General features: G+C 51.8%; 1 protein-coding gene across 1 annotated transcript; it reads left to right on the top strand.

Moving 5' to 3' along the window:
* Window positions 1-294: 294 nt before the first annotated feature.
* On the top strand, window positions 295-12,980 carry Tcp11 (t-complex 11). The gene is given in 12 exon segments (XM_021186449.1): window positions 295-374; window positions 646-785; window positions 787-861; window positions 864-1,038; window positions 2,904-2,976; window positions 4,749-4,869; window positions 7,903-8,123; window positions 9,213-9,349; window positions 10,083-10,297; window positions 10,392-10,573; window positions 11,780-11,943; window positions 12,563-12,980. Coding segments are annotated over 11 exon segments (1,701 nt in total). The 5' UTR covers window positions 295-374; window positions 646-680; the 3' UTR covers window positions 12,796-12,980.
* The last annotated feature ends 600 nt before the right edge of the window (window positions 12,981-13,580 follow it).

Raw genomic sequence — 13,580 nt, 5'->3', positions numbered from 1 at the left:
CCCTGTGCATGCTCTGCAGGCTACCCCTAAGCCCCAGCTCCTGACACTTGGAATCAATAAGGATGACCGTCCCGCCCCAGTCTCGGTCTCACCCAGAGTGGCGGCAGATGTTCGGTGGCCCATCGTGATGCTGGAGGGGAGGGCTGCCACGCGCCTCGTTGCCAGGACACCTAAGCTGTTTGTTTTGCAACACCGGACGTTCCCACTCCTGCTCAGTTCGCAGGGTGGGGATGTGGAGTGTGTGACAGCATCGACGTGGGGCTCAGTGGCTCCACCCAGCCCCGCCGCCCCCGCCTCATCCCCCCAAGTGGTTGATCCCACCCGCGCCCCTTGTCGCCCAGCCAGCCAGAGCGGGCGGGCCGGCAGAGAAGGAAGTGAGCTGAGTGGAGAGAGGGAAGGGGAGGGAGAAAGTGGAGGGGGAGGGCGGAGGTGAGCCACGGAGGGGAAGGGATGGAAGAGGGGAAGGGAGAGGGTAAGAGGAGGTGAGGGGAAGAGGCGTAGAGAGAGGGAGAGACAAGGGGAGTGGTGAGGGATGGAGAGGGGTAAGGGGAAGGGCGTCCGTCCCGGCTGTGGCCTCAGTTTCCTCCTGCGCCAGCGCTGGTCCCCCCTGGCCCTGACGAGCCCCCAACATTTGTCACCACCCAGATACCACCACCACCACCATCACCACCACCACCAGGATGCCAGACGTGAAAGAGAGGGCGGCCCGGAAGGAGCCCGGCGCGGCAGAGAGCGCCTCCCGTGAATCCCGCGGGGGAAACACCCGGGAGAGCGCGAGCAGCGCCCAGGGGCACCGATCGTGTAGGTTCAACCGTCGCCCGAGCACGGCCGCCCTCACCCCAGGGTCCGCGCAGGGGCGCGGGGTAAAGACGGCGCCACGAGGTCCCGTGGGCCAAGGAGGACTGCGGACTGGCCCGACCTCCCGGTGTCCCCAGCCCTCCGCCCGAGCGAAGCTCCCCTCGGTCACGCGTGGGGCACCGCTTCCGCCATCCCCGGGAAAGGGCCACCTCGGCGGGACCCCGAGCTCGCACAGGCTAGGTATCTGCTTGAGGCAGGGTCCCCAAGTGCGGGGACTGAAGGTCCGGACCTCCCTCCCCCTCGTTTCAAATGCTCCCGCGCAAGCGTTGCCATGGATTTCCTGTGACGCTGAACAGTTAGTCTCTCCTCTGTGGCCACGCGGAGTCGCTGCTGCTTAACGCAGTGACTTGAGACAAGTTCCAGGTGTACCCGGTGGGGTGGGGTGGGGTCGGGGTAGGGGTGGGGTTGTGTATCCAAATAGGATCCTGGCTGGTGGGGTTCAGGAAGGTCAGGGCGTGCTGGTGCTGCTGGTTTGGAAACACCAGTTCTTACAATGGCTGTTGCATCCATAGGTACAGTGACTCCTGAGTATACAATCAAATTCCTTTTGAAAAAATTTGGAACTGTGTATAACAAATTGGCTTTGTTGTATTGCAGTTTTCTTTTTTTAGGGGGGCGATCTGAATTTTTAAGAATTTTAGCCACACTTAATCTCTACTCTTTGAGCCCTCCTTGTTCCGGAGTGCTCTGGGTGGAACTGGCTGCTTCTTGCAGTTGGAGAGTTTCTTGAGGGGTCGCTGTAGCTTTGAAGGTTTCCTTTCACCTCGGATTTGTTTACGGATTTGATTGTGTCATGCCAGCCATTTCGGCTGGGATAATGAAGGACTGCACAGATGCAGGGAAGAGCAGGGTTCGGTCACCTTTGTTTTTATAAAAAGGTTTATTTTTCTTTGTGTGAGTGGGTGTTTTGTCTACAGGTATGTCTGTACACCCTGTGTGTTCAGGGCCAGAAGAGATGTCGGGTGCCCTGAAACTGGAGTTACAGATGCTTGTGAGCCAACATGTGGGTAACCCAGCTCTTAGGAAAGGGCAGCAAGTGGCTTAACCACTTGGCCATCTGTCCAGCCTGTAGTTTATGCTTTTATAACCCAGGCAAGGACTCTAGATTTTCTATCAAAGTCCAGTCAATTTTCTCACCATGAAATATTTCCGATTTGTTGAAACGTAAAACCCAGAGACTTCCTCCATTGTTAATTTTCTCTGTGTGTGTGTGTGTGTGTGTGTTTGTGTTTCCTTTTCCCTTACTGTCTGAGGATACAGGCATGACTCTAAATACTCCTGTCATGTTTCCTTCTGAGAAAGACAGCGCTGTCCTATGGGATCTCTACAGTTATTTATTTTCTTTTGCCGGGCAGTGGTGGCACACACCTTTAATCCCAGCACTCGGGAGGCAGAGGCAGGCAGATTTCTGAGTTCAAGGCCAGCTTGGTCTACAAAGTGAGTTCCAGGACAGCCAGGGCTATACAGAGAAACCCTGTCTCGAAAAACAAACAAACAAACAAACAAACAAACAAACAAATTGTGCCTTTTCAGGCCTGTGAGGCAGCTCAGCAGCTAAGCTTCCCCCACCCCACCAAGCTGATGACTGAGCCGATGCCCAGGTAGCCAGGAGAAGGTAGAAGGAGGGAACCTTCCTCGAGCCTCCCAGTGCAAACTGGTGTGCAATACTAATAACCTTCTTGATTATTTTATGTATATGAGCACACTATCACTGACACACCAGAAGAGGGCATCGGATCCCATCGTAGATGGCTGTGAGCCACCATGTGGTTGCTGGAAATTGAACTCAGGCTCTTAACCGCTGAGCTATCTCACCAGCCCTGACAGCTTCATCTCTGAATCTGCTTCATTTTGTGCCTGTCTGAACTTTAGCCTTCACTGTGTTGGGCTGCTCTGAGCATTTCTAGCACGCCCTTGGGGGGAGGTACAAGTGACTGGCTGAGTGGACTCAGAGATAACCCCGGGGGCCTCCAGACGAGTGACCCTGAGGGGGTTCAGACTTGCGTGGGTTGATAACTGTCCACCAGAACTTCTTCTAATTACAGGTATGATGGAGAGAGTCCATGACGCTTCCAAGCTTGATTGTCAGTTGGAAGAAAGGAGTTTATCTTCAAGCAGGTATTGGCTTTCACAGTTTCTGTATGTGACTTCCTGATGTCGTTATTTAGCACCGAAGGATTCTGGGGGGGCTGGGGAGGTGACTCTGTGGGCTGACACTTGTTGCCAGGCCTGACAACCTGAGTTTAATTATATGTGCCCTCACTAATAAACAGATAAATATTAAAAATAAACTCGGCACGCTCACACCTGTAATCTCAGCACTTGGGAAACAAAGGCAGGTGGATCTCTGAGCTGGAGACCAGCTTGGTCTACATGGTGAGTTGCAGGCCAGTCAGGGCTATCCAGGGAGACCCTACCTCAAACAAGAAAACAACTCAAATGAATGTCTCCTTGGCGAAATGTGTTGCTTGCCATGGTTCCTTTTTTTTTTTTCGAGACAGGGTTTCTCTGTATAGCCCTGGCTGTCCTGGAACTCACTTGTAGTCCAGGCTGGCCTTGAACTCAGAAATCCTCCTGCCTCTGCCTCCCAAGTGCTGGGATTAAAGGTGTGAGCCATCATGCCCGGCCATGGTTCCTATTCTGATGATTAATCTCTTACTGCTAATGATTTAAAATCCACAGTCCAAACATGGGATGCCATTTGCCCATTTCAGTGTTTAGAACCAGGTCTCTACATGTGGCAGTCTGGTTGTTCCAACAGCATTTGCTGGAAAAAGACTCTCCTCTCTCTATTGAATTGCTCTGGACTTTTGTCTATTTGCTTAGTCAGCATCTTTCATATGCCAGGCTGGTACTCCTGCCGGTGCTTCCTGAGTGTGGAGATTATTTTAATTTTTGTTCTTTTGGGGGTTTGTTTTGTTTTATTTTGTTTTGAGAGAGGGTCTCTCTGGGTCTCTCCTGGTTGTTCTGGAACTCGCTGTGTAGACCAGGCTGGCCCCAAACTCGCAGAGATCTGGCTGCCTCTGCCTGCTGAGCAATGGGACTTGGGGCCTGCGCCACTGACACCTGACACCGGCTTTTTTTTTTTTTTTTTTTTTTTAAAGATTTTATTTTATATATGTGAGTAACTGTCTTCAGACACACCAGAAGAAGGCATGGGATCCCATTACAGATGGTTGTGAGCCACCATGTGGTTGCAGGGAATTGAACTCAGGACCTCTGGGAGAACTGTCAGTGCTCTTAACCGCTGAGCCATCTCTATTTAAATGGTTTTTTTTTGTTTTGTTTTAAGTCAATGATAACAAAATGTAACCTTGAGACTGGAGAGAGATGATAATGCTGTCAGAATAAAAGTGCAGGAGGAAGAGGTAGGGGAAAGCTTTTTTCTTTTTTGGGTGGGGGACAACTTTATACTTGTGTATATATGTGTCTGTGTGTGTGTAGCTCTCATTGATCTTCCTGTGTAGACCAGGCTGGCCTCAAACTCAGAGATCCTCCTGCCTCTGCCTCCTGGGTGCTGGGAAGCCATCACACTCAGCTGAGTCAATTTTCTTTGTTTTTGAACCTGACTGGTCTGAAGGTGTCTTTTACATTCAAGTGTTGTCAAAAGAGAAAGAAAGAAAGAAAAGAAAAGAAAGAAAGAAAGAAAGATTTTCCTGACTTCTACAAGTGAAAGAAAGTAACTGCTCTAGGCAGTACTGCTCATGTGTGCACACAGGTCACACATGTAGGCGAGACTCAGGCAGAATTTAGGGTGCTTTGACATCACCCCTGGCCCTTAGCAAGCCCTGCTGAGCTCCACGGGTTACCCCTAGTGTTGTCTTTGGGGGTCTTAGACTCTGAATGGTTGCTCGTGCAGTGGGTGATCTGTGCATCTGACCCTCTTGTAGCCTGGAAGGCAAGGGCAAGGACACCATGCCCAGCGACTTCTGGGAGCATCTGAAAGAGCAGCTGTCAGCCGCGCCCCCTGACTTCAGCTGCGCTCTTGAGCTTCTGAAGGAGATCAAAGAGGTGAGGTGGGCCACGGCCCCACGCAGGTGGAAGGTTTCCACAGCCTGACTGAATCAGAAAAAGATTTGACAGAATAGGATAAGCCCAACTCAGAAGAGAGAGGAAAGGGAAGCTACTTTTTTTTCCGGGGTGGGGGGGCGTTTCGAGACAGGGTTTCTCTGTAGTCCTGGCTATCCTGGAACTCACTCTGTAGACCAGGCTGGCCTAGAACACAGTGAGGCCGGCGGCTAGTGGCCACAAACCATGATTGCCAAGGTGACTTAGAAGTCAGGGAGTGGTTGGAATGGGGTCGACGTAAGGTAAAATTGCTACAGCAGGGGATCAGAAAAGGTGTAGATGAAGCTTGTACTTGCTTAAGGCAACTTGTCTCTGAGGCTCGCTGTCTCTGCTAACCTAGGCCTAGTCCAGGACACTCCTAGCCCTCCATACAATCTAATCTAGGCCTGAGACTTAATGCTGAATAAGCTCACCCATTCTAGTTCTAAATTGTAGCTGGCTGGGTTCAACTCAGCTGTAGCTTTAAGATCATCCATCATCTTGTTTCTTTCTAGGCCTCTGACTCTTTGCTGTTCTTGGCTTCAACCTATGGCAATCTGTTCTACTCTTCTGGGTCCTCCTTATTCCCTGGTTTGTTCTGTCTTGTGTCTGGCTCGTTCCCTCTCTTCTACCTGTCTCTGTACAACTCTTCCAGTAAAAAAACCTGCCTCCTCCTCTCTCTCCACTGCCCCTCTTCCTTCCTTCCTTCCTTCCTTCCTTCCTTCCTTCCTTCCTTCCTTCCTTCCTTCCTTCCTAGCTGTACAGATGGTTGTGAGCCTTCATGTGGTTGTTGGGAACTTAGGACTTCTGCTCACTCTGGTTGGCTCTGGTTGGCCCTGCTAACTCAGTCCCTTCTCACTCCAGCCCAAAGAGGCCTAAAGATTTATTATTATAAATAAGTAGCTGTCTTCAGACGCACCAGAAGAGGGCAGCAGATCTCATTACGGGTGGTTGTGAGCCACCATGTGGTTGCTGGGATTTGAACTCAGGACCTCTGTAAGAGCAGTCAGTGCTCTTACCCGCTGAGCCATCTCACCAGCCCCTCCACTGCCCCTCTTAAGTAGCTTCCCAGCCAGGCAGGGTGGCGCATGCCTTTAATCCCAGCACTTGAGAGGCAGAGGCAGGCAGATTTCTGTGTTCGAGGCTAGCCTGGTCTACAGAGTGAGTTCCAGGACAGCCAGGACTACAGAGAAACCCTGTCTCGAAACCGCCCTTCCCCCCCCCCCAAAAAAAAGTAGCTTCCCTTTCCTCTCTCTTCTGAGTTGGGCTTATCCTATTCTGTCAAATCTTTCTCTTATTCATCACTTTGTCTGCCACTCTGACATCACTTTCAAACATGGCTGCTTCCTTCTACAAACTCACTTTACCTTCATTGGGAGTACAGGTGTATACTAAGGGCTTGTCTGTATTCCGGCCAGAGGGACTAAAGGTGTGTGCTATATGGAATGGGCCACATCACAACTAGAAACAGTTTTTTTTTTCAGTAAATAACAGAATCTTGGGGTTCACAGTGTGATCAAATATCCTGCAACAAAAAGGGAAGCTGTGAGCAGCAGTAGAGACCATTCTGGAGCCTCAGACACACAGGTTGTAAGTAAGCTACAGTGTGAAGCTCAAATTGGTGTATTCTGCCTCAAAAGTCTAAATTTAACAGTGAGCTTACTTGTGGTGGGCAACCCGCCTGCTGTTACCTTAGGGAAGATAGCGGAACCTCCAGGGACCATCCGCTTCCTTTAGAGAGCCCACACACTGAGGGAGGCCATTCCTCCTGCATATTCAGTGCCCTTTGTCAACAATGGAGAGAAGCTGCTGCCACCTCAGCAGAGTCTCAAGGGTCAGCCCAGGCAGGCCCTGCAGGGCAGATACAAAGAAACTCCAACTTTGAAAGCTTACCAACTGAAATAGGTTAGCGGGCAGCAGCCTTCTCTTGTGCCACACAGAGCAATGTAGTATTCAGTTCTGCTCAGTAGTCAGGATGCCACCCCACCCCCACCCCCCAGCTCCCTCTGTTGTGTGTTGTGGAGGCACAGGGATGAATAAGAGCGAATTAGCAGGGGCTCATGTTTGGGCTCAGGAACCCATTGCTGTTCATCTGTCTTACCCTTCTGAAATATAATTAACAAGATTATACTACCTTTCCTGTATTAGGACTATATTTTATGGATCCATCCATCCATCCATCCATCCATCTGGTTTCTTGAGACAGGGTTTCTCTGTGTAGCCCTGGCTGTTCTGGAACTCACTCTGTAGACCAGGCTGGCCTCAAACTCAGAAATCTGCCTGCTTCTGCCTCCCGAGTGCTGGGATTAAAGGCGTGGTCCAGTGCTGCTGCCCAGTTTTTTTTTTTTTTTAAGATTTATTTATTTATTTATTATATGTAAGTACACTGTAGCTGTCCTCAGACAATCCAGAAGAGGGAGTCAGATCTTGTTACAGATGGTTGTGAGCCACCATGTGGTTGCTGGGATTTGAACTCCTGACCTTCGAAGAGCAGTCGGGTGCTCTTACCCACTGAGCCATCTCACCAGCCCCCTGCTGCCCAGTTTTATGAGTCTTTTAAAATTAAGATTAGTTTTTATCCTAAGCTCTTGGGAGGCAGAGGCAGGAAGTTCTCTGAGGACAGCCGGAGCTACACAGAGAAAGCCTGTCTTGAAAAATCACAAAAAATATAAAGTGCTTTTATTTTATGGGTGTGTTTGTCTGGGCACCATGCGCATGCAGTGTCCGGGGAGACCAGAAGAGGGCACTAGAGCCCCCAGGGTATAGATTGGTGTGAGCGCCATGTGGGTGCTGGGAACTGAACCGAGGTGCTCCTAGCTGCTGAGCCCTGTCCCCAGCTCTGTCTGTGTTCCATGTGCTCAGTGGAGTCCTTGGCTTTATTAACCTCTTGATCTGACTCTGAGACCTAAGAAGACAGAGACTGGGGTGTGTGTAAAGGATTGAACCCTGGGGGTAACGTAGGACAGAGCAGGACCTACTCTGTGACTTGCCCTGCAGATCCTGTTGTCCCTGCTGCTGCCACGGCAGAGCCGCCTGAGGAATGAGATCGAGGAAGCACTGGACATGGAGTTCCTCCAGCAGCAAGCCGACCGCGGAGACCTGAATGTCTCCTACCTCTCCAAGTATATCCTCAACATGATGGTCTTGTTGTGTGCGCCAATCCGTGATGAGGCTGTGCAGAGACTTGAGAACATTTCAGATCCGGTCCGGCTGCTGAGGTGTGATGCTAATTGCAGTCCGCTAACCTGCTCTGGGTTGAGCGGAGAAGGGCTAGCAGACACTGGGCAGACATTGTCTCTACAGTCTTCCTGCTCCCCCCTGGCCTGTTGGTTCTCACTTCTTCCAAAAAGGACCTTTGGGTCATCCTTGGTGTGACAGGACCCCCTTTTTTCCCCATTCTTTTTTTTTTTTTTGACATATATACACACACAGAGATAGATAGATATTGAAATGTCATCCCCTTTCCTGGTTTCCCCTCCGAAAACCCCCTATTCCAACTCCCCTCCCCCTGCTCATCAACCCACCCACTCCTGCTTCTCTGTCCTAACATTCCCCTACACTGGGGCAGCGAGCCTTCACAGAACCAAGGGCCTCTCCTCCCACTGATGAGCGACAAGGCTATCCTCTGCTACATATGTGGATGGAGCCATGGGTCCCTCCATGTGTGTTCTTTGGTTGGTGGTTTAGTCCCTGGGAGCTCTGGGGGTACTGGTTGGTTCATATTGTTGTTCCTCCTATGGGGCTGCAAACCCCTTCAGCTCCTTTGGTCCTTTCTGTAGCTCCTCCACTGGGGACCTTGTTCTCAGTCCAATGGTTGGCTGAGAGCATCCACCTCTCAGCAGGACCTTTGTATAAGACGCTGTGGTAGGCAGAGTTCTGAGGTGTGAAACCTCTCTTTTCTCAACTTTACTCTGGCATCAGCTCACATAAACTGTAAGGGACAGTGGCAGGTCTCCTTCTGTTTCATGGCCATGTGGAGTTTGGGAAGTGGGTGCAGCACATTAAAATGGAAAGACAACACCTCTCCTCCCCTGAATGGAGGAGGGTAGCATCACTTAGAGCCCTGCCTTCTGCTCGTGGGGTGGTGTTTCTTCCATAGCGTCTCGCCCTGTAGCCCTTGCTGGGACTCACAGCACCCAGCTCTCTGCAGAACGGGCGGAGGGAAAGGGACCTGGCTCACCGTGGGCCTCGGTCTCAGTTGCGCATCCCTCCGCAAGTAGAGGGGACACAGCTCTGCGTTAAGCTCCTCGCAGGTTCTGGAGCCTCACCTTAGCTGTCCCTCTGTGGCTGTTCTCTTCTGGCGACAGGGGGATCTTCCAGGTCTTGGGACAGATGAAAATGGACATGGTGAACTACACCATCCAGAGCCTCCAGCCCCAGCTTCAGGAACACTCCGTCCAGTTTGAGCGGGCTCAGTTCCAGGAGCGCCTCAACAAAGAGCCCAGTACGCACGCGTGATGTGAGGGGAGGGAGGGCCGAGGGAGGCCTTGTGCAGGGCTGTTCTCCTCCTGCCTCTTCAGGAAGGCAGTTGCTGCTTCTTCACCCAGTGGGTGAAGGCTGACATATTAGCCTGGAGCATCATACGCTCTTTTTTTTTTTTAAAGTCACTCTCATGTTGATTTCTGAGAGCTGATCAAGAGAAGCCTTTAAAAAAAAAGATTTATTTACTTATTAAAGATTTAGTTGTCTAGTACTGATGGTTCTGAGCCATCAGGTGGCTGCTGAGAATGAAGGTTGCTCGCTCCCGTCTATAGATTTATTTTATATCTAAGTACACTGTCGCTGTCTTCAGGCACACCAGAAGAGGGCATCAGATCCTATTACAGATGGTTGTGAGCCACCACGTGGTTGCTGGGAGTTGAACTCAGGACCTCTGGAAGAGCAGAACTTAACTGTTGAGCCATGTCTCTAGCCCGTACACTTTTTACATTTAGATGTAGCAATTTACTTTAGTTTTGCTTGTTTGGTTTGGTTTTTCTGGGTTTGTTTGTTTGTTTTTGAGGTAAGGTCTTGCTCTTTAGCCTTGGCAGTTTTTGAAACTCGCTGTTTTCAAACTGACGCCAGACAGTGCTGCTGTGTCAGCTCCTGAGCACATGTGCCACCCCGCTCACACACAGTGCTAGCTAAAGCGAGCAGTCCCTGGGACGCTCACCTGCCGCCCACTCCTCCTGTTGCAGGACTCCTCAACCACACCACGAAGTGGCTCACCCAGGCGGCCACACAGCTCACTGCCCCCTCTGCCAGTTCCTCTGACTTGCAGGACTGCTCCAGCTCGGCTGGCCCATCTCCCAGTGATGTCGCCGTCCCAGAGCCACTCAGCCCCGCGATGGTGCTGTCTCAAGGATTCCTGAACCTTCTCACCTGGGACCCTGAGAATGAAGAGTTTCCTGAGGTAGCAATGGGGGGTGGGGGAGGGCAGTTCCTTGTTTTCCCGTTTGGAGCTTTTGCCAGAGTCCCGCTGATGGCCTGTTCCTCCCGTCCCTCAGACCCTGGTGGCAGACAGAGCCCGGCTGCAGGAGCTGGAGTCGCAGCAGAACCAGCTAACCATCCTAGCCTCCGTCTTGCTGGTGGCCAGTAGCTTCTCTGACAGTGGTCTGTTTAGCTCACCCCAGTTTGTAGACAAGCTGAAACGAATCACGAAGTCCCTGGTGGAGGATTTCAACTCCAGGTGAGCTGCGGACATCTTTTTTTTTTTTTTTTTTTTTTTTTTTTTAGGAAGGAGATGGGGTAACTGGTAAGGTAAGGTAAGACCTGGCTGTGTCCCCAACATGCTCAGAACAAAGCCAGATGGGAGCTGGCTGCGGTTGCACACCTTTAATCCCCGCCCTCAGAAAGTGGAGACATGCAGATCTGTAAGTTTGAGTCCAGCTAGGACTATGTACAGACTATCTCCAAATAACAAGAAGCCAGGCATGGGGGGGCATGTCTGTGACTCCAGCACTTTCAGGGAGGTTCAGGGGTGGTGGCTCAGTTAGCCAAGGCAACATTTGAGTTCCAGGTTCAGGGAGAAAGAGGGTAGAGAGCCACTGAGGAGGATATCGGCCTCCAGCCTCCATGGTACCTGCGTATGCGTGTGCAAACACACACACACACACACACACACACACACACACACACACACAAAGAGGGGATAGTACAAAGGATCTTGGATAATGGCATACCAATAGGTTACTACTCTTCACCACAGGCCACAGAGAGAGGCCTTCTAGAACCATCCACAGTGATACTGGGGCTTATGACAAAAATGGAGAACTTTCCAGAAAGGGTATTGTATGAGACCTGGAACTGCCCAGGGCCATCTCTCACGGGGTGGGTGTTGGCGGCCAGTGAGTGTTGTCATACCGAGTGAGTATGTGTTGCTGGTGACAACAGAGGAGACAGAAGAACCACATTTGGGTATGGGATGTAGCTGAGGGTACAATGCTTGCCCTTGTGTGTGTGTGTGTGTGTGGGGGGGAGGGCAGCCCTCGACCTCAAAGAAAACAAATGGCAGGGGTGTTTGTGCTCGGCAGGAGGTGACCGACCAGGGAAGATGGTTGGGAAGAATCTCAGTCTTTACAGAGTGCACAGGTCACGTAGGGGTGCATCCTGCGGAGAGCCAGGCTGTCTCTGAGAGCTTTTTTTCTAAGCTTCAGTATAGAGCAACATTTACAGAGATAGCTGGAGTTCGGAGGGAATCACAGGGAGGTGGAAACTGTCTGTCTGTCTGTGGGAAGAGCAAGGTGACTGGGGTAGGACCAGAATGTTCCTCAAGTCCCTGACCTCTTGTCTGAGGCTTTGAAGTTTTTCAGTTCTCTAGAGGCCACCTACTACTGGGTGGCAGGTTCCCCGCTGTTGTCCTACTGGGTGCCAGCTTACCTGTGTTGTGGTCTAGGCCCGAGGAAGTGATGCAGTCAGTGAGTGAGCAGGTGGTGGAGGAAGTCCACCAGGGTCTCGAGAGCATGGGCCTGGCCGCTCTGAGCAGCGAGAATACGACGTCCCTGGTGTGCCAGCTCCAGAACATTGCCAAGAAGGAAAACTGCGTCCGCAGCGTCATTGGTGAGCGTGCCCATGTGTGGGCAGTGAGGATGCTGGAGGGAGAGGGCCCAACCGTGGACCATGGGCAAGGTTCCAGGTTGAAACCGTATCCCTTTCCAGCCACAGGCGGACTCTGGTCCTGTGAGAGGTCGGCACAGGGAACCCTGCCCACCCAACCTAGATGACTTCTCATGAGTCTCTGTGACATCCACACCCACCTACCAGCAAGAAACCAGCTCCGTTAGTTGGAGAGAGCATGTCTCTGTAGTACAGGCCTTAGCCCCAAGTTGGAACTTGGCCAACTTGTTCCCAGCTTTAAGCAATTGGGAGTATCAGCTGAAGTATCCCTTAACGTCAGATCCTAGATCTACCAGTGTAGCCCAGGTTAGCCTGGGACACCACATGTATCTCAAGCTGGCCTTATGGTTTTCCCCCTGCCTCTGCCCCTGGGGTGCTGGGATTACAGGTGTGAGACACACTTTGACACTAAGCAGTCTTGAATACTCGGGAGGTTCAGTAACAGAACACCTGAGAGAACTAGACAGCTGTCCCCCAACTCAGATCCCCCCTCACCTGTGAGTAGCCGAATCCCAGCTGCTCAAGGTGACCTGGTTGTCACTTGCTTCCTGCTTGCCCACAGACCAGCGTATACACTTGTTCCTCAAGTGCTGCTTTGTCCTGGGTGTGCAGCGATCCCTCTTGGACCTTCCCGGGGGCCTCACTCTGATCGAAGCGGAGCTGGCAGAACTGGGCCAGAAGTTTGTCAGCCTGACACATCACAACCAGCAGGTGTTTGCCCCGTATTACACCGAGATCTTAAAAACCCTCATCTCCCCAGCCCAGACCCTGACCACCAAAGGCGGGTCTCTCTGATGACATCAGCTCGGAGCACTGGCACCTTGGACCCAGGAGAAAGCCCATCTTCCTGGGATGACATCACCATTGAGCAGCAGGGTCCCCTCTGCCCCACCCCCCACAGCCAGCACACCAGGGCTGTAACAAGACAAACGTGTAAACAACTGGCCCAAACCCGCTCCATAATAAACTTCTGAACTGCACGCAGGCGGCCATTCTTCTTTGATGCGATGGAGGCCGGATCCCTGTGACCCTGCAGTGCACCTCTTTCTGGCCACAGGACCCCCCCCCCCCCCAGTGTGCACAGATGACAGGCAACATGCTAGGATGTGCTCGTTAGGGTCAGCCAAGAGTAAAGAGCTTCCCTGGAGCCTTCATGTTGCCCAGCCAGCCAGGAGAGGACACTGTGGAGACCAAATCCATTCTCGGAGACCAGATTTCCTTGGAGGTTTCAGGTTCTGCGGCAAGGTGGGGGCAGCAGGAGCCCCAGCCTCTTTAAGAATAGGCACTGCAGCTGGGCGTGGTGGCGCTCGCCTTTAATCCCAGCACTCGGGAGGCAGAGGCAGGTGGATTTCTGAGTTCGAGGCCAGCCTGGTCTACAAGGTGAGTTCCAGGACAGCAAGGACCATACAGAGAAACTTTGTCTCAAAAAACAAAACAAAACAAAACAAAAAAGCCGGGGCGTGGTGGTGCACGCCTTTAATCCCAGCACTCGGGAGGAAGAGGCAGGTGGATTTCTGAGTTCAAGGCCAGCCTGGTCTACAAAGTGAGTTCCAGGACAGCCAGGGCTATACAGAGAAACC

Source organism: Mus caroli, chromosome 17 (assembly GCF_900094665.2).
Source record: "Mus caroli chromosome 17, CAROLI_EIJ_v1.1, whole genome shotgun sequence".
NCBI classification, from domain to species: domain Eukaryota; kingdom Metazoa; phylum Chordata; class Mammalia; order Rodentia; family Muridae; genus Mus; species Mus caroli.
This window is presented reverse-complemented; position numbering and strand designations above follow the sequence as displayed.